General features: G+C 47.8%; 1 protein-coding gene across 1 annotated transcript; it reads right to left on the bottom strand.

Annotated features, from left to right (window-relative positions):
• Positions 1 to 223: 223 nt before the first annotated feature.
• Positions 224 to 25,163, bottom strand: ACAN (aggrecan). The gene is made up of 16 exons (XM_066328303.1): positions 25,094 to 25,163; positions 24,199 to 24,570; positions 23,368 to 23,542; positions 23,120 to 23,247; positions 22,244 to 22,537; positions 19,596 to 20,135; positions 18,922 to 19,096; positions 18,383 to 18,510; positions 17,968 to 18,261; positions 17,619 to 17,810; positions 14,215 to 17,511; positions 3,635 to 3,793; positions 3,120 to 3,202; positions 2,679 to 2,823; positions 1,941 to 2,123; positions 224 to 507 (listed from the first exon to the last, which is right to left on the bottom strand). The coding sequence occupies exons 1-16, from the start codon at positions 25,161 to 25,163 to the stop codon at positions 419 to 421; spliced, it is 6,324 nt and encodes a 2,107-aa protein (XP_066184400.1). The 3' UTR covers positions 224 to 418.
• Between the last annotated feature and the right edge of the window lie 2,714 nt (positions 25,164 to 27,877).

Raw genomic sequence — 27,877 nt, 5'->3', positions numbered from 1 at the left:
GGATTCTGGAAAAAAAAAAAAAAATAAAACCCCAAAAGGTGCTGTTCACCCTGGAGATTAAATAACAGAAATAATTACATTGTTCGTGGATAAAATCAGGAAAAAATAATCATCTTTATTATTTAACTTAACCCCCTGCCCTTTGCAAACCCACCCCCCTCCCTGTCCCCAAAGGCACGAAGATAATTGGAACCGGACGGTTAGTAAAAATGCTGAGATCTAATTCGTTTTGCTTTGGTGCTTGGAAAAACAAATTTTTTTTATATATATATACACAAAGGTGGATTTGTCTTTAATATATTTTTTTTCCTTATATGACAAAAAAGCAACAAGAAGAAGAAGAAATCGACTCTGTTAATATAACTGTTCCGTTAAAAATCTCTCTTTCTCGCGTTCCCCCTCGGTCTCTCGGCCCGCTCTAATGGGTGGGTCTGTGCACGGCGCTGCCGCTGGGTTTCGACCGGCTCCTGGGGCTCCTCTTGTATAGCCTGCGCTGGTAGCTGGAGGCTGTAGGGGAGAAGAAAAGGCACCTTGTTGGCAGGAGCCGGGACAGAGGAGCTGCTTGTCCCACGCTGGCCGCCCCGGCCCCTGGCTGCCTGGAAAAACACGGGCAGCCGCAGGCAGCGCTGCCCGGGGCCGGCTGTGTGTGCCCCGGCGCCAGCCCGCCCGCACACGCACAATCGGCCCTTCTCTCGCCCTGCCCGGGCTCTGCTTCACCCAGGGGAGAAGGTGCCCGGGGCTCGGAGAGAGCCTGGGCAGGAGCATCATCTCCACGGCGGCTTGTCCCCTCCCTTCCCTGTGCCCAGGCAGGAGGGCAGCTCTTCCCTATCTCACCCACTGTCCTATCCATCCCTAAATCCCTAACCCCGATATGCACCAGCAGTGGGGCATGCTCAGCTCATAGGAGGGGGAACAGCCCCATCTGGCTGGCAGGGGCAAGGTTTCTGCCTGATCTTTGCTGCCAGTCTCCCTGGAAGCTGGCGTGCTCTGGTGTGATAATTGCAGGAGGGTTTTGGTGGAAGCAGCAAAAGCTGGCTGGGAGATCAGGTCTCTCGATTGCTGGTGGTCCATGTCAGGAATGGCCTGCAGCTCTCCAGACCCACAGCAGAGCCAAAGGAATCAGCATCTTGATCTGCACCAGGCAGCCCCCCTTGGACACCTCCTCCAGCCCTCCTCCTTTCATCTCCTTCCTGGGGCAGAGGTTTGTACCCTTAAGCCGGTATCAGTTTTCCCTGGCTGTGGGACCATTGCTTAATCTGCCTTATCTGGAATTGCCCAGCCAGATCAGAACCTGGCAAGGAGGCCACTGGACAGATGTGATTTGTCTGAGGCCAACAAATTTTTTGGGAAGCTGCAGGCAGTCAGGGATGGGACAGGGGTGTAGGCAGGCCTTGGGAATGGGCTGGGACACCAGTGGAAAGAAGGCTGACTGCCATCAGCTGGAGGCCTGACAGAAGGAGAATCAGGAACCCAGCCCTGTGCCTCAGCTTGTATCTGCTGCAGGACTTCTGTCTGCTCCCAGGGCAGGAGGACGCTGGGGAAGGGCCTGGTCGCCCCATAACTCTCCCATCCTATTCTCTCTGTTGATGCAGGTTGTGCCAAAATTCATCCTTTCAGAAGCCATTTATTTTTCCTTCTCTGAGTAGCCTAGGCCATTCGTAAGCTCCTTGTTGCCCTTTCCTGACTCTGGAGCTGCCTCTACTCTGCCTTGATGGATCTCCAGGGCAGTCCTGCAAGCCAGGCTCTGTGGTCCACATCTACCTCAGGAGATATCATCTCCCAATGGCCCCATCACAGGGGGAACTTCCAAGAAGTCATGGTGTCCCCTTCTACCTGGCTCACAGCTGTCCTGCGCCCTGAGACGATGCCCTGCATTCCCAGCTCCTTCCAGCTGCAGGGAGGCCTCAGCCCTAACCCAAACCAAAGGGACCCAGACGTACGGTTTAGGCAGGATATCCGTGGCTCCTCCCACTGCCCGTTGGGCTGACAGCGGATCGTGGGCACGTGGCGCTGGATGTAGCCTTGCTCGCACTGGTACCGCACCAGGGAGTTGATTTCGTAGCGTTCCTTCTTCCCACCGAAGGTCCTGGCGTTCTCCACGGCAGGGGGGTCCCCACAGGCCACTGTGGGAGATGGGCAGAGATGTGGAGAGTGAGAGAGAGAGAGAACACCTGGCTGGCTGAGCAGGCAGCTCACACCCAGGGCAGGCTGGGCATGCACAGCCTCGTCACTCCTCCGCGAGTAAAACCTTAACTCCCTTTGAGATTGCCTCTGTCCACAAAGCTTAGGGGCAGGGGGATACGGAAATTCTGTGATTGGAAATTAAGCAGGGGCGTGCCTCAGTGCTCCACTTCTGCCTCCTGGAGAGGCTGTGAGAGCTGAGCATCACAACAGCTGCCTGTGTCTGTGGGAGGGCACAGAGCTGGTGCGTTGGAGTGATGCTGCAGCCAGGGTATGACACTGCCTGGGGATGTTGAACCTTAGCGGCTTGTCCTTTTTATTTTCAAGTCCTTGTGAAACTTTCTCCTAGAGCCAACTTCTGTTTCTATTTCCTTCTACCCCCTTGATCACCCTTTGCAGTAGCAAAACCCACATTCCTGGGAACTGGGCACTCCGCTCCAGACCCACAGCCACCTACTGAGTCCCCCATCCTTGCTGGTATGGCACAGGGTGCTGACCTGTTCCTTTCTTGCAGGTGAAAGGGAGGTGATAGTTGCAGGGAACGTCGTTCCATTCGCCTTTCTCGTGCCAGATCATCACAACACAGTCCTCGCCCGCCGAGAAGAAGTTGTCAGGTTGGTTGGGCCGCCAGTTCTCATATTGCTGCCAAGAGAGGACAGTCCTTCATCTAAGGCTGGGCCCTGGTCTCTCCTACTCCCTCCTTCATCCTCACCCCATCTCTCTCCAGCAGAGCCCGAGGGTTGCCAGCACTGCCCTCACACCAGTTATTTCTCTTGTGATGCTCCGCAGAACCCAACCAGCTTTTCTAGAGGCTTGGAAAAACCATGAACCCTACAAAGTTTAGGATTGCCTCCACTCAATGCCCAAGCCAAGCACTCAGTAGGTAAGCCATGGGGCCCTTCCCGCCACCCCTCAAAGCTGGGGGGCTCCAGGCTCACCAGGGAGTGCCCGTCGGACCAGCGGAAGTCATTCTCCACAGCTCTGTCACTGAGGCCGATCCACTGGTAGTCCTGTGCATGACCTGGAAGGGCAGGAGGGGGAGAAAAGAGTCATGGTTGTCCTATACATTGCTGGAAGCATTTCTTTGCCATCTCAGCTGTCTCTGGTGGTTTGTCCCTTAAGCCCATATCAGCTTTCCCTGGCTGTGGGACCATTGCTTAATCTGCCTTATCTGGAACTGCCCAGGCCCTGGAGCCTCTGGGTCATTCAGCCACTTCCCAGTCAATATTCCCTGATGCCCTTTTCCTTACATCATGTTTGTCCATGTTTGTCCTCCCCACTCCACCTGCCATGAGCATGGGTGCACCCACACAAGGATGAGGCTTTGTTAGGATTCATATGAACACCAGTGGGACAAACGGTGGTTTTTACACCACTTAAGACAAATCTGCCTGTAGAGTCAGAGTCCAGTGATTGGCCTCATGTCTAGTCTCAGGCTGCCCTCAGCACTCACTGTTCACAAATTCTTGCTCCTCTGGGGTGATGATACTGCTCAGGTGGGCTTGATGTTGTCGGCATCTGGTCTCTGCATCCATCCAAGTCTCCCTCTCTTCAAAGTGCCTGTAGCAGTGGCCCTGGAACTTGATCCAGCCTTCCTCACAGTTTTCCAGGTCTGAAACACACAGAGGGGGGATGAAAAGGAGTTGGTACATGTGAATGAAAGCTTTCAACTCACCTCTCAGCAGCTCATGCTCCCATGGCGTGGGACAACACATGGTCACTTTCACTAGAAAGCACACCCTGACACAATTGCCTGTAGGAATTCCCTGGAAAAATTATCAGAACACATCCAAGACACTCAGAGAGGGCAGTCTGTGTGGAAGGTCCTGTGTCCCCAGTGACACAAGTGCTACTAGAAAGCTTGAATAATACAGACTTACTCCTGAGAAATTCAATCCCTGTGTAATATTCCTGAAGTCTGCTTTTGAGGAAATGACCAAGCAAGGACGCCTCTCTTCCCATTTGTGCTGGCCTGCAGTTTTCTTGCTTTGGAAAAAAAACCTCCAAACCCCATGCCCAGATGTCCAGAATCAATGCATATGTATTGAAAAAGAAAGAGGGGACCACCAGGTTTGGGTGGTTCCATCCTTTGGTGTGATTCTGGAGCTCGGGAGGAGAAACAAAATGAACAAGATGGCTGAAAAAAATGGAGACAGAAACTTACCGTGGTGGAGAGAGAGAATTAAATCTCAGTGAAAAAGCTTGGAAGCTGCTAAAGAATTACAAACATTTCTCAGCTTTTCAGAAGATCTTTTACCATCTGAGAAATATCGAGTAGCTGAACATACAAATTAAGAAAAATAAAACCATAGATGGGGGAAAGTAGAGTCAAATGGAGAAACCACCACAAAAGACCTTCAGTGGTTCCCATTCAATGCAACACATATGCGACCACACATCTGTCTGCTACACGTGACTGAAGGAAACAGAAAATGAAATGAGTTTAATCTCAGTCTTTCAGGTGCCTGATCCTTTTCTGTGAGAAAGGCCATGCTTTCCTACATAATCTTTTCTTACTGATAAGTATGACAGCGATTTTCCTGGAAAAGAATGATGAAAACCTTGTTCCCTGGTAAGGACACTTTCATGGGGACAAAAGGGACTGTCTGTGTGCATTGTTCACCTACAGTGTCCTATTGTCTGGAAACCAACAGCAAGGATGGTCTGTCTCATGGGTCTATGAAGATTTATATTCCCCATGAGTTTTGGGGCACTTGCTTCCTCTTGCATCTCCCAGGCATCAGAGCCCATAATTCAGAGAAAAAAGAAAATTAAGTCTGGCTTGGATTAAATAAGATCATAAGCAGTCACAGGGTGGAAAATCTCCCTGCATTACAAGGATTTTCAACAGCAGGCATCATGGATGGGTAAATCAAGAACTGATGAGGTTGCACTGGAAAACTGATGTTAAGGCAGCACTGTTCCTGCGCAGAAAGTCCAATGATCCTGAGCCTTCTCCTTATGGTCTACTCTATATGTTCATATTGGAAGCAGAAAGAGATGTGGAGAAAGGGAAGGAGAAAATCCAACATATATTGTCATAACTCATGCCAAGGTGAAGAAGATACTGCAACATTATTTCTGTTTTGTTTGAGCAAGGCAGGAGAGCTTCCCCTCAGCTAAGCTGATAAAAGTTCAGACTTTCATCAGCTTTAAGGAAAAACTCTTTTTCTTTCCTTGTAGAAACAAAAAGAAGTATTAGTGCAGGTCAGAATGCCTAATTTTGATGGAAATACAGGTTGCTTCCTGTTTTCTCAAAGATACATTCCCTGCTGATTTTGCCACAGGAAGCCACGTTGTGGAGATGACAAAAATGTCATGCTGTGTCAAATCATTGGAGATTCCTGGAGTGAACGATACTTCTCTCGGCTATATCTTCCCCAAGAGAAACACAATCATTTTTTCATGGCTCAGTTGAAGCATCCTTCCACGAAATTCCAGTCTAGCAGAAAAAGTTTGCCTGGGGTGAAGATGTACTCAGAAAGTTCCCTACTGTTACAGATGAACGGAAAGACCCTTGACCCAAAGAGACAGCAGCTTCTATGATCAACATTGTTATGATTTGTGTGGAGCTTCACCAAAGAAACTTAACAAAGAGAAAGCTGAAGAAGGCACCAGAAGCTTCTGCTTAGGAATCTTAGAGGACATGATGCTGTGAGGAACAAACTTATCAAATTAGATACGCAAAAGTCTCAAAGCTTTTCCCTTGCATGTTTTAGGCTGCTGTTAGAGGTTAGCTTGCTGAGATGAGGGCAGCACTGAGTGGGGACCAGCTTTTTTTGGGGGGGTAGTGTGGGAACAAGGTGGTGCAGCAGTTAGTAGGATTAGCTGAAGCCAGGGAGGCCGTACCGATCTCACACAGGTCCCCTCCGTAGCTGGGAAGGCAAAAGCATTTGAAAGAGTCGATGCCATCAACGCAGGTGGCTCCATTCACACAGGGGCTTGAGTGGCACACATCAGTGTCTGCAAGAAATCAAGGGCTTCCATTAGGGCTCTGGGAGGCAACTCCACCAACAGGAGAACTTGTTTCTTTGCTTGCTTAGGAGGGAATATCAGTTGTTTTGGGGGAACTTGGGAAGATTGTTATTCATAACACACTGCCACTGCTGCTGCTGGAAGAATGGAGGCAAGAGGCCCAACCCACTCTACAAGGAAGACATTGGTTTTCTGATGGTTGAACACCACTCTGAAGATATCAGAACAAAGCTGAGCAGGATGTATCCAACATATACCTCTGGCTGTAGTAATTCTTCTTTTTCCTCTGCCTCTGCCTGATGCATCAAATGCCCAAACTTGTGTCTGTGTCTCCACCAGTTAAGGGTCTGTGAGGAATAATGTGGAATTCTTCAAAAAGTGATGGAAATATCCTCAAATAGATCTCTATCTCCTAACCAGTGTTCCTGGTTTTCTGTCTTCACTAATAGTTTCTTCCAAACTGTAATTTAGATGAAGTTCAGCATCAAGAAATCTCTTCTCAGTGAAGATGAAGAAAGTGCAGAGAAGAAAAAAAGTGTGTTCAAAGGTGGTTCAGAGCCCCTCAACTTTTTCTCTTTGAGGATCTTAGATCTGGATATAGCTGCTTATTCCTTGGTGAGGCATACTGGAGTGCAGTGACATTTTCTCCAGACCTGTCCCCACTATGAGCTCTTCTGCTTGTGATGAAAATGGAAGGAGCTGGTACATCTTTTCCAGCTGTGGACTCCATCTTGGTGGAGAGAGCTTTGGAATTAGAAGGGTCATTCAGAACAGAAAGGTATCAGACACATTCAGCTCAGTAACAAGCAGGAAGACTAAGTAAGAAAATGGGAACACAAGGGTTGAGTTAAATGATGGCTGGTTAGATCCTCATGTGAGACAGTGTTTCTTTCACACTCAGGAGAAATGCAAGGCTTTAAAAGTGATGACTGACACTCCATGCTCTTCTTGTGGATGACAGGGTTAGTGAGGAAACATTCAAAGATGATAAACGTGCTGGCTGCAGAAATAGCAGAACAGAGCAGTGACTCCCCAAGATCTGTGTTCATCTTCTGACTGGGGTGTATTTTGTTGGACAGTGGTTTTGTGGAGCTGAGGCCCAGCTGCTCAATGTCCCCAGGCACAAGAGAACAGATGGGTGTTATACCCCCTGTGGCTGTCTAGTGACTCAGTGGCCAAGGTCTGAAACGTCACCTAAAAGCTGACATGTTCTGTAACATGCCTAAGTGATGGAAAAAATCCTTTCTGACCTTGGATGGTAAATCTGTGTGTGCTTTGGAGATTGTCATCTTTACTGTAGGCTGTACCACTGTGAGCAGTGAAATCATTCCTCAGATGGTTGATGAGCCTCTTATTCCAATTTTGCAGTTCTTCTCTGAGAGAAAGAATTTTTTCACTCTGGATTGACCTTCTAAACCTCACGAAAGCTTTTTTGGATTTCTTTGTTCACTGCAAAATGAAGATAATTCCTGTTTCCATGATACTAGTAAATACTTCAAGACTTTCCAGAACAAAATGGGAATCACAAGCCTAGAGGAAGAATAGAGGAGCTGAACTTGGCTGAGTATTGCTTATTAGTCACACTTGGAGTTCCTAGAAGACAGAGAGCATAAAGAAAAACAAGGTATCCTGAGGGGTGATTGCAACTCAGGAGGCCCTTTGGGCTTCCCAACAGCAATGGCAGCAGAAGTTCATGTTGATTGGGGTGGGCTCCAGCTGAACACGTAAGGAAAGGCTTTCCTTCATTCGTCAGGCTCCGTGAAGTGGAAAGAACACAGCAGAGGTGGGAGCAAAGCACTCACACGAGCTCAAGCTGAATGTTTAGCGGGGGGATAATGAGCCTTCAGCTGTCTTCGGCCGTGTGGAATGAAACTTGACGTGTCCAAGATCTCTTCAGAGATGCAGGAGACCTGCTGTGTGCTGCCATCCCTAGTCTTGGAGCAGGGGGGAGCAGGCACACGTGCGCAAAGTCATTGCCATAAATTTCCAGATGGGTAATAAGCCTGGAATGGAGCTTCCTTTTACAGATATCGCATATAATATGGTTACACATATTATATAAGCAGTAAAAACAAATCTCTGATTATTATATATGTGTTACATATCTCTCCATACATATACATCTATATTTTTTATATATAACACTATATTTATATATAAAGATATATGCAGAGAGAGAGAGAGAGAGAGAGAGAGAGAGAGAGAGAGAGAGAGAGAAAGTACTTGTAGGTGATGTTGGATAAACAAACAACAAATACAAGTGAGACAAAGACAGTTTTTCCCCCAAGCTTCTAACGGCTGGAGAGAAGATGTTTTAAACATGTGATGATCATAAATACCAAACTCCCCTTCAGCCTGTTGGCACTGCTGAGGCAGTGACCCCCTCTCCATCTAGATGTAGAATCACCTCACCAAACTGATACTGGAAAACTCAAATATATCTGCCAGTTTGAAGAAAGTGTTGCTGATTCTGGTCCTCCCAGAAAACCTGGATCTGAGGTATTCGAGAAAGGTCTAAATGGTAAGATTGGCAATGACGTTGCCTCTGGAAATCCTGGCAAATTGGTTTGTGGGTGTTTCTAGGATAAGGCATCTAAGCCACGAACACGATTTAGAGGAGGTGAGAACTCCATTAAAAAAAAAAAAAATCCCATCTATCACACAACACTTATGGCTTTGTTTGTTTTCACAGCCTTTTATATACTATAAACGTGTCTACTTCCACACTGTCCAGAGCTAGATGAGGTTAGCAAATCTCCCCACTTCAGCCAGCTGCAAGCCCGCACGGCGCTCTGTGTGCCAGCCCCGCTCAGCGCTCAGCGAGCCCCACCTCCGCAGCGCTGGCTGCCAGGGACCCTGACACTCAGGGCTTTAGACACGAGCTATTTATTTGCTTGGCTGAGCAGTCATCCAAAAAGTCAGCTCCGCTTTGCGATGCAGCTCAAGTGCTTATCAGCTGACAAGGAGACAAGACCGGTGCTATTATTACCCGGAGCTAACAAAGGACAGCGATAGTCGAGGAATGCAGAAAGGGAGGCAGCCCCTCGCTTTCAAGAGCTGCAGCTGTAAAACAAAGACGGGGAGAAAATGCCTCGCGATGCCAGGAATAGCAAACCCAGTCAGAACCGTGTTATTAACTCACTTCTTGAGGATAATGCAGAATTAGCAATTCTTCTAAAAAGGATTCATGCCGCACTTAATATTGCCCAGAAGTTGCAAAAATTCCTCAGTTCTACTGTCACAACAATTTCTATTTTTTGCTACTAACAGGACCCAAGGTCTAAATTTTAGATACCCTTTTTTAAAATAAACCAATTAAAACAAAATGGCCGATGCAAAGCAGGTCTTGCATCTGGAAGATGTAAACTGTTGGCTGGAGAAAGCAAGGGGAGTTACACAGCTGCAACACAAAGTTTGAATTTGTTCCACCATTTTCTTCCTAAGACTTTTTTCTCCATTGCCAGATACACACTATATTTAGTCAGAATAATTTTCTTTTGGTGCAACTAAAACCAAGAGAAGTATTCTTGTCATTGCTGCCATGGCAGGGAGAGATTTGAGCTAGATCATCTTTAAGGTCCTTTCCAACCCTAATCATTTTATGATTCTATGATTCTCCCAATGCCTTTGAAAAAATTTTTGTACTAGATCATGGAAATTGGGAAGAGAAACCTGGAAGAAATGAAAGAAAAATAGATTTGCCCAGGTTTTACTCAGAAGGCTCACGTAAAAGTGAGCATGCAGTGTCAGTGGTGAGAAGGAAATGCTTTTAAAATTCTTCATCTCAAGCTGGGACAATAATAGCAGAAACAATGCTACCATTTCCTAAAACAGTGCAGTCTGTGCCTTTCTCTCCATGGCTGCTTATATGGAAGATGAGCAAGAATATCCATTTAACAAGGTCAGCTTTGTGCTTAAAACATCTACTAAGGAGGAGCAGCTGGTGAGCAGAGAGGATGCTATCACTCAAATCCTAACAAACTGTAGTTTCCCTGAAGCTGTAACAGGTTTAGTAATATATTCTATGATATTTCTATATCCTCCTGGTTTTGTTCTGCAGAGCAGAAAAGGTCAGAGAGAAGGGAAAGGCATTTTCAGGATGCCAACAGTGCCTGTTGTGCCCCTCACCCTTTCTTTATAGACCTCCTTGTGAGTGCAATGATCCAAAGAGGGTATCAGAGACTAACTAGATAATTATCTCCTAGAGACTGGGGGAAAAAAATCCAGGTACAAATTAAATTTGCTTTTCAGAGTCTGCTGGGAAGTTCGAGCTACTTATCTGATAGCTCAAACATCAAAGAAAAACATTGGAGCAACTGCAGGGTGACTCCAGAAGAAAAGAATAGGAGGAGTTGGGGAAACCAGTTCTCTAACATTTTAAGTTAAATGCTAGCATTGAACATCACATAGCCCGCTACTGACTTACAATGAGCAATTAAGTCATTAAAATAATTAATTACAATAATTGAACCAAAGCCTCCATGCAGCAGAAGGGGCAGGCATTGCTGCAGCCTTTAAAAAACTCTATTTTAGTAAAGACCATCAAGTTTCCAGGTGGACCTGTTGATCTGCTGGAACCTTCAAATTGTCCAACCCTCTCATGGAAGGAGAGCTCAGGAAATTTGGATATCTTTGTCTCCATGATATTATGTGTAAAAGTAAATGGACATGTAAATAACACTAGTCCAAGAATGTAGGTTACCTCTGCAGAGGAAGGTTTTGTTTAAGCAAATTAACTCCTGATGCAAAGTAGACAGTGTGCCCAGGAGACATCAAATCCTCTGCTCAGCTGCAAAGGGTCTGTGTCTCTCAGCCAGGACTGGGACCTCCATCTCCGTCTTGAGAACATAATCTGCATTCCACATTGGGTGAGACGTTCTGAGTCAGGTGAAGGTTTTCTGGACTTTTCTTCTGGATGATTTTCTCTGGATGAACAAAACTCATTCTCTTGGACTTCCAGGTTGTGAAGTGTGAGGAAAGCCCATTAAGATCTTTCCTCATTTGTATTCTAACCTTCTTCTGTGTGGGGCTATAGGCAACAGACTTCATGGACTTGTTTCACCAGAGACAAGCAAAACTTAACATAAAAAGATGCCATTTCAGCACATTTCTCTTTCCCCCCACAACTGGAGTGAAGTTTTAAAGTCATTGACTGGTCTGAGGGCTCCAAACCGCAGCCTTTCACTCAAGTGCCAGCACTTATTTTCAGCTAATAATTATTTGTCTTCAAATGCTACCAGAAGCAAAAAGACCCGCTGAGTTGGCAAAACCCTGGGTGAGGAAGCCAAGACTATGGACAACTCCTTCAGCTTGTGGGGTTCCTGTTCTCATGAAGGAATCAAATGCTGACTAAAGACATGTACATGTACAGCCTCCAATTTGGTTAAAGGCTAAAACATACTGGCACTCCAAGTGTTAATCTTCTGTCTTCTGGCTCTGGCTTTTAGAGATACTTTTTAGGCTCCAGCAGAGCAGAATAATATCATTCTTCTTAAATCATCCCGCTAAATAGACTCCTGGATCTAACTGGAGCCCTCCAACAGCAGGGCCAGAGGGCAAAATTCACATTTCTTCCTGTTCCTCACTCTAAGCTCCTGTAAAGCTGAACCAGCTTGACCCATTCTTTAGTGTCAGCCAAAATCCACTGCACTGCTTGGGCACCCATTGCACCCTACAAACGCTGAGCCCAGCACAAGGCATGCATATGGGAACTGATTTTTTTTTTGCAAGAGCTAAATTTCAAGGTTGGGAAGCTTCAAGTGAAAAGGCAGCCACAACATGGGAAACAGCATTTTGGGATCCAGCCTACGGTTCTTCCTTGTAGACTTTCCATGTTCACAGTCCCCAGAGCTCTATAAAAAACAACATCCCAAAAAAGAAAACCTAGGATTCTTTTTCTTTCTTTTTGTATTTTTCTTTCTTCTTTCTTTTTTTTTTTTTTTTTTTTTTTTTTCCTTCTTCTTTTGTCATCTCTTTTCTGTAATTCTCTAGAAGAGGCTTGTTGTGGGGGTGTTCTGAGTTAATGGTCAACAAACTTTTTTGCCACCTGGATAAGCTTCCTTCATACCCTCACCAGGACTGCATTTAACTCTGTAGGGACATTGTAGTAAAGTTTACCAAAAAAAAGAGAAGTTTTACCCTAGAATATCTTCCCTGGTGGGAATACCAGCCATACACATGTGTTCAAGCCCATTTGTAATTTATAAAGTGTACAATTAAACTTCATGCAGTGGTTGCTTACCTCTTGCTGTCTCCTGCTAAGAAACCCCAGCTGCTACATTGTCCTCTCTGTGACTTGCAAATACACATATTCCAGTTTCAGAACATTTGTCAAGATTCTTCACACATGAGCTGCTGAACACATGGTTTTCTTTCAAAATGCTTCACAAAAATGTTGGCTAACAAATGGTCTGAGGAATCTGGCAATCGCCTTGTGGTTAATTTTTAAAAAGAAAAAGCAGTGGAATAAAATCCCTATTTTGAGGCCAATAATTTTTTAAATTTTTTATTTTATTTTTACTGAGCCTCACTGGCTTCCTTCTTCCCTCTCAATGCTGCCTTTGCTGGCTTATTTTTGTCTCTGGGCTTGGACGTGGCAGTGGGCATGGCCCAAAAGCGGAGCCTAATTTTGCAAGAAGCGTTTTTGGGTCCATAAATCCTGTACCACCCTGCCAGGCCCTGGGTGCTGTGCCAGGCTGGAGCTGTGGGAATGACCCTTCTGATCTGCTTCACCCAGCACAGATGTGCTGTGAGCAGGACAAAGGTTTGTGATTACCTGTGCTCTCAGAGGGAGAGAGCAGAGGGAAATGCAGTGACTGAAAGGAAACACTTTGGGGATGGAAATGACGTTAGAAACCAGGCTGAGCTTCACAAAGTCCTGCACTTACAGACCCTTACTGAGTCCAGAGCTAGCCATGCTGAACGGTGTAAATTGACCCAAAAGAAGCAGTTTTGGAGGTAATGTGGGAAGGAGTAGAATTGATGACACTTTTGCCAGCAGGAAGTGAGCAAACCTCTTTGCTCATACATTTTGTAGGACACTTAAGCAACGTGTGGCCCTACATGAACATGTGGTCCTTTGAGAACTGAGCACAGGCAGGACATTCATACAACAGCTCAAGCACTGATGGCTTTCCAATGATGCTTGTCCCCTGGTGCCAACTCCTGATGGCAGCAAAAGGAAACAAAGCTGTGTCCAGGGATGCTGCAGGACATCCTGTGTTATCAGGACTGGGCATCTCCCTTAGCAAACAGGCACAATGTCTTTCATCTTGTTTTTTTTTTCTCACTGCAGTGCACTAATGCTTTCACAGCATGTGAACTCTTCACAAGAAATGCTCATCAGAATGCCAGGAGAGTGTTTTCACCATAAATGGTTACTCTGGGTTAAATAACGTGTCTGTTTGTATGTGGCAACAAGGGGGCCCAACCAAAGACAGAGCACTAAAACACTAAAAAGACAGAGTGGAGGGAAGGGCATTTATCAAAAGAGTTGACAAAAGCTAGTGATGCTCTGAGCATTATCTCACACGTTTATCCCATTGTAGCTGCAGAGAGCAGCTACAGACCAGAGGGTGGCCACATGCTGAGCAATACTTGGGGCTGTAGGCAGCAAGTCAGCCCATTTCAGAAAGAGAAACAGGACTGAGACTAGCAGCCCATCTTCTCCAGCTTCTCAGCTGCATGCAGGGTGGAAAACTGGCAGGTGGAGCCACTCTGTGAGACATTTGAACAGGCTGCCCAGGGAAAAGGTTGAGTCGCCATCCCTGGAGGGATTTAAGAGGCATGTAGAGGTGGCACCGAGGGACATGGGTTAGTGGTGGACTCGGCAGTGCTGGGTTAATGATCATAAAGGTCTTTTTCAACTTAAACCATTCTATGACTCTGTGATCATGACATGTGGAAAACCCCATGTTTATGGCTTTCCATCAGAAGAACGTTCCGCCCAAGTCTGCCTTCGTGTTAATGTTCTCTGCTGTATAAAAGACCAAAAAAAGTGACAGCTATGCCTCCTCCTTCCCTTCCACAAAGCTTTCCCTTCCATATGAGACACATTACCTTCTGTAGTGGGTCCTAATGCGTCAATTGCTTCTTGGGAGACTTGGGGCAGGGCAGCAGCGGTGGTGGCCAGCAGATGGGGATTGTCTGGAGCAACAGCTGTCTCTGTCTCTTGGTCTGACACCACAGGAGGGGAAGGCTCCATTTCAAGCTGAGCCTCTTCAGGGTTCCTGAGTCCCTGTGTAGGTTCAACATCTGGAGTCCTGGTACTAATTACAACGTCTGGGACAGAGGTTTCCCCTGAAATGCCTGTGATAGAGTGTGTCACAGCTCCAGATGTTGTGTCAGGAATCTCCTTCTCCTCAGGAGTACCAAAGGGCTCCTCGCTGGCCAAAGATGTGGCAGCTGTTTTGATGTTGGCAGCAGGCAATGCAGAGACTTCCCCACTGATTTCACGGACTGTGGATGCTTCTATGCTGATCTCAGGAAATGTCTCACCTCGGGCTTCTTCACTTGGGGGTGTTCCTGTTCTAATTTCAGGAAATGCAGAAGTTTCTCCACTGACTTCTTGAACTGTGGATGTTTCTATGAAAATTTCAGGGTAGGCAGATGTTTCACTCCTGGCTTCTTGACTTGTTGGTGTTTCTATGCTAAACTCAGGGAATGCAGATGTCTCCCCACTGATATCATGGACTGTAGAAGTTTCTATGCTAATCTCAGGGAAAGCAGATGTTTCACCTCGAGCTTCTTCACCTGTGGATGTTTCTATTCTAATTTCAGGAAATACAGATATTTCACCACTGGTTTCATGGTATGTTGAAGTTTGTATGCTAATTTGAGGAAAGGAGGACATTTCCCCACTGATCTCATGGACGGTCGAAGTTTCTATGCTGATTTCAGGAAATGCAGAAATTTCCCCACTGGTTTCATGGACTGTTGAAGTTTCTATGCTAATTTCTGGGTAGGCAGGTGTTTCACCCCTGGCTTCTTGATTTGTGTATGCTTCTATTCTAATTTCAGGAAATGCAGAACTTTCTCCACTAATTTCATGCACTGTTGAAGTTTCTATGCTGATTTCAGGAAAGGCAGATGTTTCCCCACTGGTTTCGTGGCCCGTTGAAGTTTCTATGCTAATTTCAGGATAGCCAGATATTTCACCCCTGGCCTCTTGGCTTGTGAATGTTTCTATTCTAATTTCAGGAAATGCAGACGTTTCCCCACTGATGTCTTGACTTGTGGATGTTTCTATTCTAATTTCAGGAAATGCAGACGTTTCTCCACTGATGTCTTGACTTGTGGATGTTTCTATTCTAATTTCAGGAAACGCAGACGTTTCTCCACTGATGTCTTGACTTGTGGATGTTTCTATTCTAATTTCAGGAAATGCAGACGTTTCCCCACTGAATTCTTGTATTGTGGATGTTTCTGTGCTACTTTCAGGAAATGCGGAGGTTTCACCACTTGCGTCTTCACCTGTGGATGCTTCTATGATAATCTCAGGATACCCAGATGTTTCACCCCTGGCTTCCTGACTTGTGGATGTTTCTGTGAAAGTTTCAGGAAATGCAGAGGTTTCCCCGCTGATTTCTTGAATTGTTGATGTTTCTGTGTTAAATTCAGGAAATGCAGATGTCTCCCCACTGATTTCATGAATTGTGGATGTTTCTATACCCGTTTCAGGAAATGCAGATGTTTCACCACTGATTTCATAAGCTGTTGATGTTTCTAGAACACTTTCTGGCAGTGCAGATGTTTCCTCACTTAGTTCACCTGATGCAGAGCCTTCACCACTTGGCCCCAAACTGTAGGGAAATGTGACAGTTTCCCCACCCAGTTCCTGTGATACTGTTGGTCTTGTCACCATTTCTACTAAATCAGAAGTGACTAAAGTGATTCCTGGAAGCCCTGAGGCTTCCCCACTGATATCAGTCACTGTTGAAGACTGTCCACTTAGATCTGTGGCTCCAGAAAAGTCTCCACTGATGTATGGGATTCCAGATGGCTCTTCAGTCAAATCTCCTGCCCCTGAAGGAAATCCACTAGCCTCCACAGCTCCAGACCCTTCTCCAGATAGTCCTCTGTCTCCGGAAGTAAATCCACTGATTTCTATCATCCCAGATGGTCCTTCTCCCACTTCTTGTGCCACTGAGGTCTGTGTTACAACTTCCACCAAAGTGGTATCCACAAGAGACACCGTGGGAAAGCCAGAGGTGAGTCCACTTTCCTCTCCAGACAGCAGACCACTGGTGACATCAACCCCAGAGATGTCTCCACTGCTGTCTGTCACTCCACTCGGGTATCCGCTCATCTCCAGCACTCCAGAAACACTCCCACCAAAGTCTACATGCCCGGAAGGCTCACCACTGATGTCTAAACTCCCAGATACCATGCCTGATCCATCTTCATCTCCTGAAGGCAATCCACTAGTTTCCAAAATCTGTTTTGCTTCTGCTCCTGTAATTGGTGGGGTTGTTGTCACTTCCTCTGGCATGGAATCTACAAAGGTAATGCCAGAGGCCTCACTGCTTCCATGAATACCAGAGGTAAGGCCACTTAGGTCTACCAGGCCACTGATCTCATGTGTTCCAGATATTTCTCCACTGGCATCCAGTCCTGAGGGCAGCCCACTCAGTTCAGACCCTGCCGAGGGCAGCCCGCTGATCTCGGGCTCCCCAGAGGGCTCAGCCCCTGAGGGTAAGCCTTGGGTTCCACCACTGCTGTCCCACTCAGAGGATGGGAGCCCTGACAGGTCTCCATCACCGCTGACTCCGACGGACCCTTTTCCCTCCTCTCGCCGCTCTGTCTCTGCTGTCACGACTTCCACTAATGTGGTATTCACAAGAGAGATGGTAGGAAAACCAGAGGCGAGTCCACTTTCCTCTCCAGATGACACGCCACTGACTAGCTCAGTGCCAGAGGTTTCTCCGCTCACTCCAAAAGGCAGCCCGCTGCTGTCCACTTCAGGTGGCATCCCACTGATTTCTGGTATCCTTGAAACAGACACCGGTATCTCCTCCTCTGCAGAAGGCAGGCCACTGATATCAACGCCAGAAGACACACCACTCAGGTCTCCTGAGGGCAGCCCACTTTCTCCAGGTGGGAAGCCACTGGCATGCAGGTCTACTGATGGTAATCCACTCTCTCCAATCCCTGAGTGGTCTCCACTAAGTTCAAAAACTCCAGAAGCTGGTTCTCCACTTGTATCTGGAACTCCAGGGACCCACCCGGATGCTGAAGGTTCACCACTGACTTGATGCTCTCCAGATTCAGTCACCTCCTCTGACACTTCGCTGACGGAAGCATTGGTACTTGTTTCCTCTGGTACTATGGTAGGTGGAGGAAAAACAGATGGACTCGCTGGAAAACAAAGAGGGAGTTGGGACAATTACTTATAGTTTGTGAGAATCTCAACCCTACACCACCAGCCCAGCGTGACAAAGGCTACAAGGAAGCTCTGAACCCACCTGAGAGCAGTGACACATCGGTTGGAAAGACCTCTGTGCCCCAGGCTGTCTGATTCTCAGGCTGAGTGGCAGACTCTGTCTCCATGGTCACCTCCTCCCCAGAGGGCACCCCTTCCACTCCAGGGATCACTTGTGTTGCCAGCACATCTTCGAAGAATGGGGTGAACCCCTCCTCCTCCACAGGAGGCAGAGCTGCAACAAAAAGGCATAGGAGAGAGTTCCCAAAAATTCATACGATGCTGGTGAAGCGCCTCACTCAAACCGGCAGCCCAACATGCCCAGCCTCCCTTTTGAAATCCCTTCCCCCCAGGAGACAGGTCTCTGCTCCCCTCAGAGGCCGGGACGGTACCTCTGAAGCAGAAGGCGTGGTGCCGGGACAGCGGGTCGGGGAAGCCGGTCTGGTTGTGGTGCAGGTACACGGTCCTGACGCCCGGCGCGTCTCCCCCGCAGGCGGGCCGCGGGCTCACGATGGGGTAGCGCAGGCTGCCGTCGGCCAGCCAGCCCGCGTAGCATCTGTCCAGGCCCTGCTTCCAGGCGGCGTGCAGCTGGCCGACAGAGGCCAGCGTGGCGTTCTGCCTCTCGCAGTACTGCTGGGCCTCCGGGAAGGTGAACTGCTGCGGCTGGGTTGCGAAGAACACATCGCCTGAGGGACAGAAGGGAAAACACGGGTGACTCCCTGCATCCCAGCCATCTACAGACAGAGGTGGAGGTGTGGAGCACGTTTTTGCTCGGCAGCAGTGCCCAGGGGACGGGGGAGGATGTACCCTTGAGCCTGTCGATGTAGCAGTACACGTCGTAGGTCTCCGAGGCCGGGCGCATGCCGTATGAGCGCACACCTGGAGTGTTCTCTTTGTCTCCTATGCAGTTATTTCGGGGATTCACGATGGGATACCTACCAAAAACAGGAAGAGAAGAGGTAATCCAAGGTCAACCTTATGTAGCCAGGACTGAAGGACCTCAGTGTGCTTGGGAGCGGAACATGAACTCTTCACTGTTTGAGCCCCCAGTGTGACTCGAAGTCCACTTACAGCTCGAGGCAATAAATACAAATTTCCTGCTACTCTTCCTACGCACCAGGAAGGGTCACTGGTGCAAAATGTATACACACGTTAGGAAATGAGGAAAAGAAGTGGACAAGAATGCATCTATTGGCCACTGAATATCATGGCCTGGAGAAAATTTTGGGTCAGCAAAGCTTTGGCTGTTGATGAGGAGAGCAGCAGGACAAACCAGAGAGAAGCCTCAATTTCATGGCTGAATAGTCATTTTGAAGGGTGTCTTGCCCAGGTCAGTGTAACTTTACCTGACTGTCTGATCCCGCAGCCAGCCAGCATCACACTGGTCGAAGCCAGCCTCGTAGGCAGCCTGGAGCTGCTGGGGGGTGGCAATCACAGCACTGTTCTCCAGGCAGGCCTTCTGGGCTTGGACAAAGGAGAAGGCGTATCTGCTGCTGGCTGCACGGTAGTGAAACACCACACCTGGGGGAAGAGAAGCTGTGGTGAGATAGCAGGTACATGACACTCCTGCACTGAGATGTGTGACCAGAAATGGTCTTCCAAAAACCAGCGTAACCCTCTCAAACCCTTTTTGATGGAAATGCCTCATTCATGGAGCCCTGCTGCCACTGAGGACAATGTTCTGGGGATTTTTTTAGCCCTTCTCTAAGATCTTCTTGCCTTGACTTTCCCCTTTCCTGGAGTCAGATGGATGTGGGAGAGCAGAGTGTGACCACTGAAGCCCAAGCATCAGCCACCTGAGCCCTGGTCAGCACATGATGGGGTAGCCCACAGCCTTCTCCATTCTCCTCCTGCCCTACTGTGATGGAGGTGCTCAGCCTCTCCCTGACCTCAAACAGGCCTGTGCACCTCCAGGGACATGGATGCCCTCTGTGACGGCAGAAACTCAGTCTGTTTTCAGCTGAATAGTAACCTCTAGAATGAACTGTCCTTCAGGCTTCTCAAAGTCCTGGTGACTTACCTGTGGGGGAGATGGGCTGCTCGGGAAGGTGACCAGCACCAGGGGCAGCTGTCACTCCCACAATCTGATCTTCCACTGTGAATGGCAAGGCAGACTCCAGTCCTGGTGTGGCAGTCACCCCCGTGACCTCTTCCACCGAGCTCACCTCTTCTGTTTCAGTGCTACTAGCAGTGCCTAAGGCTATGGTGGTGATGGCAGTGCCTAAATCTATGGTGGTGGCCTCTTCAGGTACAGTCCACACCACTGTGACATCCTCCATGGTGCCATTTTCCTCCTGTGTGGCAGCAGTGTCCAGGGTGACAGCAGTGGAGAAGAGCTCGGGCAGGGCAGTGAAGCCCTCGTACAGCCGGGTGGCGCTGGGGGAGAGCTCGATGGGCTCCAGGGTGGCGATGCTGCCGCGGGCCTCCTCCTCCGTGGCATTGCGTGACAGGGGCAGCTCCACCTCGGTCTGGGTGACAGTCTGGACGGTGAAAGCGCTGCCCAGCTCGCTCCCTAACTCGTCGATGAACTGTCCTGGGACCAGGCTCTCCATGTCGTCCCCTGCATCGCGACACAAAGCAGCAATCAGAGAGGATAATGTCAGTCTGATGAGGTGAACCGCCCTGGCGCTGCCTCCAAGAAGCAGCTGGGTGTCTCTGGCTCTGAGAGGACTAGGGAAATCGTGACAGTTTGGTAAAAGACACGGTTTTCCTTCCTCCACTGTGGCTCTGTACAACCCCTCAGCACGCAGGGCATGGTCACGAAGCACTGAGCCACCTCATGCTCCAAATCTTGATAATCAGCGTGGACACTGCCCGCAGTCCTTCCACTTCTCCTTCCCGGGACCACCTTGCCCATATCCAAGTCTGTACTGACCTCTAGTGCCTGCTGCAAGGAAGTTAAGGTGGACAGAGGGAAGTCGGGGAGCTTGGATAACCTACATGCCAGACTTGTCTGAGCCATGGGGGAAAGACAACTGGATCCTCAACTCGGTGAGTGAAACCTCAGCAGGATCACGATCTCCTTCTGCTCTGCCCAGGCGATGGCTTGAGATGTCATCCCATATTAGCATCCTAACTCATTCCCAGGACAGCCAAGGCCACTTGCTGTACCAAACTCATTCAAAAGCTCCCACCTTTCCCTTTCCAAATCACTTTCCTGCTCAAGTCACATCCCTTGGGTTTAGGAGAATGTGCTTAACATGGTACTGAGCAGCTCAGCTGACAAGGACAGTGGTTTGCAGAGCAGCAAGAAACAGCACCGTCAGGTCAGGTAAGGGGGTGGGGGATGAATCACGTCTTGGATGTGCAGCAAGGCAGGTCTTGGCTGTGGAGGGAAAAAGTATGAGACAATGCCTGAGTTTTCCTCTAATAATGCTTTCCCTGCTCAATTTCCAATTTCATTTTACTGCTAGTTCATTTTAGCCGGTACCTTTCAGATCTCAAGATATTCAGAGATTTTTATAAAGATGCTCAGACAAGGACTGACCATATGCAGCAGTTTCAGAGGCAAACCCTGAGATAACCAGAAGGCTGTGGCTTGGTGGACCAGTCTTTACCTTGGTCACATAACTGGGTACCTCCACGGGTCTGGGAGATGTATCTGGGCGCAACAGATCTGATCAGAAGGGTTTCAACACATATTTTAAAATATTGTTATTTTTTTAACTGTGACAATCCTGTTTGAATGTTGGCCTCTGGTTGCCCTGCATAGACCATATATCACTGTGTTTTCCCCTTTTCTTGCTGCAGGGACAAGTGTGCAGTTTTCCTTCAGAAGAAAAGGGGAGCAGCTGGGATGCTCTTCACTTCCTGGGTGCAATTTTAATCCACTATTCCCAGAGACTGCGTCAGTCTCAGATTTATCCCAGCATGGAAATTCAGTCACGCATCTGTACCACATCATATCTCATCACTACATGCATCTTAAGGGTCCTTCACTTCCTTTCTCCTTCACTTCCTTCTCCAGCATTTGAAGTCTTGTATGTGAAGCACCTGAGCTCTGCTTCGTGTCTCCAGGAGAGCTTTAAGAGCAGGAGGGTGTGGGAGGACTGGAGAGACACGGACTGTGTTACACCCACCTTCACAGAGGCCCCCATGTACAGGTCAAGCGTCCTTTCTGGATCTGCTTTCTACCTCAATGTGAGCAGAAGACTTACTCCTTTGACAAACCTGCTTTCTCCCCTCTCTTTTATTTTTAAAAAAACCCAAAGACAAAGAAGCAAGAGGTTTTGTCTGGCCAGGGAACTCCTCTTTGCTGGTGTGCGAAGTGCCCCACACACGAGGTGCTCAGACGTGCGCCCGATATTTTCTGAGCTTGAGAAGAGCTAGCTCTTCTCAAGGAAAACTTTTCAACAGTTTTCTTTTTCCCAAAACAACCTTGTGTAAACAATATTCCTTTCCCATAACAATAGGTGTTGTTTGCTATTTCTGTTCCTTAGCCAATGGCAGAGGTGACAGCCCTATGGACCAATAACGTGCCTTCTATAACGTGCATGTTATAAAAGGGCTGGATGAATTGTAAATCAATCTTCTGGCTCCTACTGCCTTCTGACTGGAGCCAAGCACCTCTATTTCGTGTCCTATTGCGACAAACAACAAAGAGGTTGTGTCTGGCCAGGGAGCTCCTCTTTGCTGGCGAGCGAAGCGCCCCTCACCCGAGGCACTCACCGCTGTAGCAGATGGCGTCGTAGCGGGAGTCGGGGTGCGGGTAGCCCGTCTGGTTGATGTACAGGTACACCGTCCTCACGCCCACCAGGTTGCCCCCGCAGTTGGGCCGTGCCCTGGAGATGGGGTAGCGCACGCTGCGGTCGGCCAGCCAGCCCGCGCTGCACATGTCCATGCCGTCCTTCCAGGCCAGGTACAGCTCTCCCGTGGTGGCCAGCCGCGCTCCCACGCTGCGGCACTTGTCAAAAGCCTCTTGGAAGGTGAACTTCTCCGGGGCGGTGGCATAGAAGACTTTGCCTGCAATCACACCATCCGTTAGCACTGGGGTTACCTGTGGGTTTTGATCCCAATTCCCTTCCTGTCTCCTTCCCACTCCTAAGAGTTTGGATAAAACAAAGACTTTTGTGTATTAGAACAGAAATGCAAGCCCTTGTTGTTGACTTTTTAAAGGCCAGGAAAAAGTGAGTCTTACAGACCAAATGCAGATTTGAGCAAAACACACCACACCAGCTGGAGTCACAAGACAAGGGGGAGAAAAAAGATGATTGCAGTTCTGTTGTGCTGGATATTTCAATGTATCCCTGTCATAAGCATGAATGATTGACACATCAGAGTGTCACACACTCAAATGCTGACCAGGCAGGATGGCCTGGACTCTGGTGGAAGTTAGACAGACTCCACCCTCTGTACTGCATTAGTCATTTGACATTAAAATTGTCCAAGGTCTAATAAAAAATACTGTAGAGAACATCTAGGCTGGCTAGGGTATGTGCTTTTCCAGCTTTAACCTGTCTTTTCTCTATTTGCTGTTGTCCAGTCTAGGCATGATCAGGGCTTTGGCTGCTTCTGTGTCTAGTAACAATAAAAGCCCCAAATCACCTTGCATTTGCTCTGCATAGCAGTAAACATCATAGGTTTCATCTGGCTCACGGACACCGTAGGTCCTCACTCCTGGAAATTCATCCTTGTCACCATAGCAGCGCTCCCGGGGCCAGTGGATGGGGTACCTGAGGGAGAGATTGTGGGTAAGGAGTGGGGGGCAGGACCCTGGCAGCCACAGAAGGCTGGGAGGGAGCTTCAGAGCCCTGTCCAGTTGTGGCTTTCCCTTCCCCTGTGTGGCTTCTCACCTGACAGTCTGGTCAGCCAGCCAGCCAGCATCACACTGCTCATACCCATCCTCGTAGGCAGCCTGCAGCTGCTCGGGGGTAGCAATGACAGCACTGTTCTGGATACAGGCCTGCTTTGCCTTCTCAAAGTTCAGGGTGTACCTTGTGGAGATTGCTCTGTAGTGGAATACGATGCCTGGAAAAGACAATGAACATCACTCACAATCACCAGCCCCTTACCTTCCAGGGAAGGCACAAGAAAAAGGCAAAATTAAACCTCATCCTGTACAGTCCTGTAGTGGAAGCTGTCTCCTTGTTTATACAGAAAGCAAAAACCACAAAAAAAGAGAGAAGGATTGTACAAAATTTTTGTTATTTTATCTACCTATTACTACAACAGGCTTTGCAATACAGCAATGGAAGTTTTTTCAGAACAGCCCAGTTCTCCAGATGAGGGCATCCCATCTCCTAAAATGTTTGGAAAAAATGAAAGGTCTGATCAGGGCCCGGTTCCAGCTTTACCTGCTTGAGCAATAGCCCAGTGTGTCCAGTACCACCTCCTGCCAAGGATGTCATCTTGCTGTCTCTGTAACTCACCTTCTGCCAGAACAGTAATTTTCTTGCCATATTCTGCCATGAGTCATTTTACTGATTTGTTTAGTCTGGTCCTAGCCTGCTAAAAAAAATCCTAGCCTGTGGCTTCTGCTTACCCACCCACCACCTTCTCTGTGACCTGAGAGAAAGGGTTTATTCCTATGAGGAGAACACTGCATTCTCTGCCTGTGTGCCTCTTCCTTCTGCCCAGGCTGAGCAGCAAGACACTGAGAGAAGAGAGCAAGGGCAGGACCCCACCTTTCACTAGGACCTCTATCGTGTCTTGTCTGTCCTCGATGCCGTACATCACTTCACAGCGGTAAATCCCGGTGTGGTTGGATCTCAGGGCCTTGATCTCCAGCGTGGCATCAGTGGGGATCACAGGGTAGTTGGGCAGGGAAATCACCTCCCTGTACTCGCTGTTGAGACGGATCTTCCCTCCCGTGGCCACCAGCAGGACAACTTCGGTGCCGTTGGAGAGCTTGCTCCATTTGATCCGCGGGGTCAGCATGACGCTGGGGTCCTGCTCCTCTGGGATGTTGAAGTAGCATGGGATGTTCAGGGAGCTTCCCAGGATAACACGCAGGGGAGACTGCTCAGGTATCTTGACTTCCAGGCCATCACTACTGTCTGCCAGTTCCCAAACAGAGCAATGGTTACATCAGTAACATACGTAGTACAGAACATCCCATGTTTCATATGATCCAGTGCCTGTTATCTGCTGTGCAAACTTGCACCCACATATTCAGACATGACCTTTTTGGTCTAGTCTAGAAAGGGAAGTTATAACAATGACCACTGCGCCATTGCTGCTTTTGAGATTTGGACCACAGCTGGGAATGGGAATGAAGGGAACAAAGGGCTCTGCTGCAGCAAAGCTGCTGCCCACGCTACGAGATCACACCTGTAACATTTCAAAAGGGAAATGCTGCCATTCTCCTAGTTTCCCCACAAATGTGCAGCTATCTCCCTGGCTCCCCAAGCACCAGAACAGTGAGAGGCTGTGGCACAGCAGCCATCCAAATAGAGGAGCCTTGTGTGTGCAGAGCACAGATCTTGGGCACATTTATTTCTGGGGGCTGCTTGTCCTTGGGGATGGGACCAGAGTGCAGCACACGGCTCAGTCCTGCTTTGCCATGCCCTGGACACGTACCTGAGAGCTCCACAGAGTCGGCTGCGGTGATGACTTGCAAACACACAAACACTAATAGTAAAGTGGTCATAATTTACCTGCAAGAAACAACACAGGGAGAAAGGATTTGTGTATGTTCACAGGGGGCTAATTGCTGTGGATGCTGCTGCGGGGCAGTGCAATGCTTTCAGCTGCCCCTAAAGCCTCCTACACCCCTCACACCAGCAGGGAAAGCCAGTCCGTGGGGAAGGATTCTGCCTAAGAATGCTGCTTGCTTTGGGAAATCAGTTCATGAGACAGATAAATAAGATGCTCTGCTATGTACAACAGTCTGAAGCGTTATTGTACATCACTTAAAATATTGCTTTCCCACTCTCTTGTGATTCAGTCTTACCTATAGATCATAAAGACAATTTTACAACACGGCTCCACATCCTTGTTATGTATTTGCTCAAGAGGGACCATCACATCCTCTAAGCCTTTGTCTCAGAATGGGAGCTGCCCCTCACGGGGCACCCCAAATCAAGCTAACACTGGCTCTCAGACCAGATGGTTGGAAGAAATTTGCATTCCTTAAAATGCTCAGAAAGGAAGTTTGCCCTCTGCATGGTGGAAAAGTCAAATGTTACCTCTCTTTCATTCAACACTACTGCACTGAGAGCCAGCATATCTTCAAGTGCAAATTGATTCAGAACTAATACAAAAAATCCACAGGATACAGCATCTTAAGTTCACCCTAAAAATATCTTCTTGGGATCCCTCAATTAGTCAGAGCAACCTGCTTCTTCTGAAGGCTTCAGGAAAAAGAGAATCATCCTGCTGGCATTGAGTGACAGAAGCAATATAGGGAGGCCAGCTAATTTAATTCTAACTGGATTACCATCCAGTATAATATCATGCCACGTTAAATCACCACAAAGACTCAAGTTGGTTTTAATATTTCAAATAAAAAACAGGTCCTCTGGCAACCCAGCACAGTTTGGCATCACATTTCAGACCTGACTCAGAAGGAAGGACCACACCTACTGAATCACTGCTGTTTCCTTTGAGGTCCAAGTATTGGCTGTTTCACTCCTATGATCTAGAAAGATTCCAGATGACTTCAGCTGACAGGTAACATTCCAGGTATATGCCTACTGGACTTGTAGAAAACTCCATAACATATCCTCACTGGCACAAGAGAAGGTCAAAAATATACCCCATCCTGTACAGTTCAGCATTAACCTTTCACTTATGAAAAAACTGACCTTCATGCACTCATTCCTTTGAAGCTGACACACCACCAACCCTTATCTTTAGTGAATAGAGACAGGTCTTCTGGCAGAAAATAGGAGAGAACAGGGATGGAACACATTGGCAGAGGAGTGTGGAGACTTGGGTTTGCAGCTGTAGGGCTGAACAGGATCAAATGGAGATATCTCATTTTCTGCTGTGCATGGGAACAAAATTTGAAGGTAAGTGCTAACCTCAGGGAGGACTCTGGGAGCTGTACAAGTGTTTGGGTGTCTCTCTGGCGAGGGGTGATGTCTGCACAAACAATGCATTACAAACCTCAGCTGCAGAGGACAGTTGACTTCACCATTTCCCTCCAGGGATGGGCAGTGCAGAGCTGGAGGAGGCCAAAGAGTCTGGCAGCCAGCACGGGGTCAGTGGGAGGGGGCTGTGCCCACAGGATGGGCTCTGGGGGACAATGAAGTACCCTCTGCCCCTCAGTAAACAAGGGGAACTGGAATCACCATCTGCTACTGACAAACAGCCTGAAATCAGCTTGGCCAAGCAGCCGTACCCAGGAGTCCTTAAAGAGCTGGCTGAGCGAGCTGCTGGCCCACTGATGCTTGTTCATATTCTCTGCTGCAGCGCTGGGGCAGGTCCCAAGGACTGAAGCACTGAGTCCACAGTCAGCCAAGATACACAATGATGAGCCTCGTAAATACGTGCTAGTTTGATTGACATTAAATTCCAGGAAAAATAATGGAAAATCTGATACAGAGCTCAGTTCATTAAGCACTGAAGAATAGATGTAATACTAATCTTAATTAAGGCACTTGTGTATAAAACAGGTGCTTCCAGCCTTTATTATTTAGGGTGATTTGAAGCTTGTTTGATAAAGCTACCTGCATGGCTGCAACACAATGTAATTAGATTTTGATAAGGTTTGGATTTTTCAGGGTTCTATGATATGAAGACATGTAATGTCAGTAGTGCATCCATTAAAATGGCTTAGCAGAAGCCAGATGGGATCCATCTGAGAGACCTTGAAGGAAATATCTCTAATGGGCATCTACAGGGTTGGTATTAGAGCCAATGGGTTTCCATATAGATTGGATTTTAATTTAATCAAATAAAAAATTGTACAAGAGATGCATGTCTGGCAATGGGATGCTGAGTCCTAGAAAGAAGTCACTCAGGAGAGCTACTGCTATTATCCAACAGTAAACCAAACAGGAATTCCTCTCTGTGCATTAGAGGTGAACAGTGGGAATACTCTGCACACCTCTGGGCTGTCATGAAGATATCAGAAAAAAGAGGTGAAGAAATATCCACTAGCAAGGATATGAGGCAAGGACAGAATGTTGTATGGGGGAAGACTAGAAAGTAGGAAGTTTGAACCTAATTGTTGTAACAAATGAAAAAATAAAAACTGAGAAGTTGACAACGGTGCACAAATACTGTTTCAAGCAGAGGCTGCTGGTGCTAAAAGGCTTTTTAATCTAGCAGAAATTCGTGACCAGAACTAATGGCTGGGAGACATAAGCTGAGTAAGCTCAAATGGGAAACTAAGCCCACATTCTGCACAGTGGGTGA

Source organism: Sylvia atricapilla, chromosome 13 (genome assembly GCF_009819655.1).
Source record: "Sylvia atricapilla isolate bSylAtr1 chromosome 13, bSylAtr1.pri, whole genome shotgun sequence".
Classification (NCBI taxonomy): domain Eukaryota; kingdom Metazoa; phylum Chordata; class Aves; order Passeriformes; family Sylviidae; genus Sylvia; species Sylvia atricapilla.
This window is presented reverse-complemented; position numbering and strand designations above follow the sequence as displayed.

Bases quoted from the DNA above. Each gene is read 5' to 3' on its own strand.
- ACAN (XM_066328303.1), bottom strand. From the start codon at position 25,163: ATGACCACTTTACTATTAGTGTTTGTGTGTTTGCAAGTCATCACCGCA. The intron at 20,136-22,243 runs GTGAGTGCCTCG...GTCGCGATGCAG, and splicing joins CGACGCCATCTGCTACAGCG to GGGACGACATGGAGAGCCTG. The intron at 19,097-19,595 runs GTAAGTCACCAG...CTCTTCCCCCAG, and splicing joins GCAGCCCATCTCCCCCACAG to GTGTGGTGTTTCACTACCGT.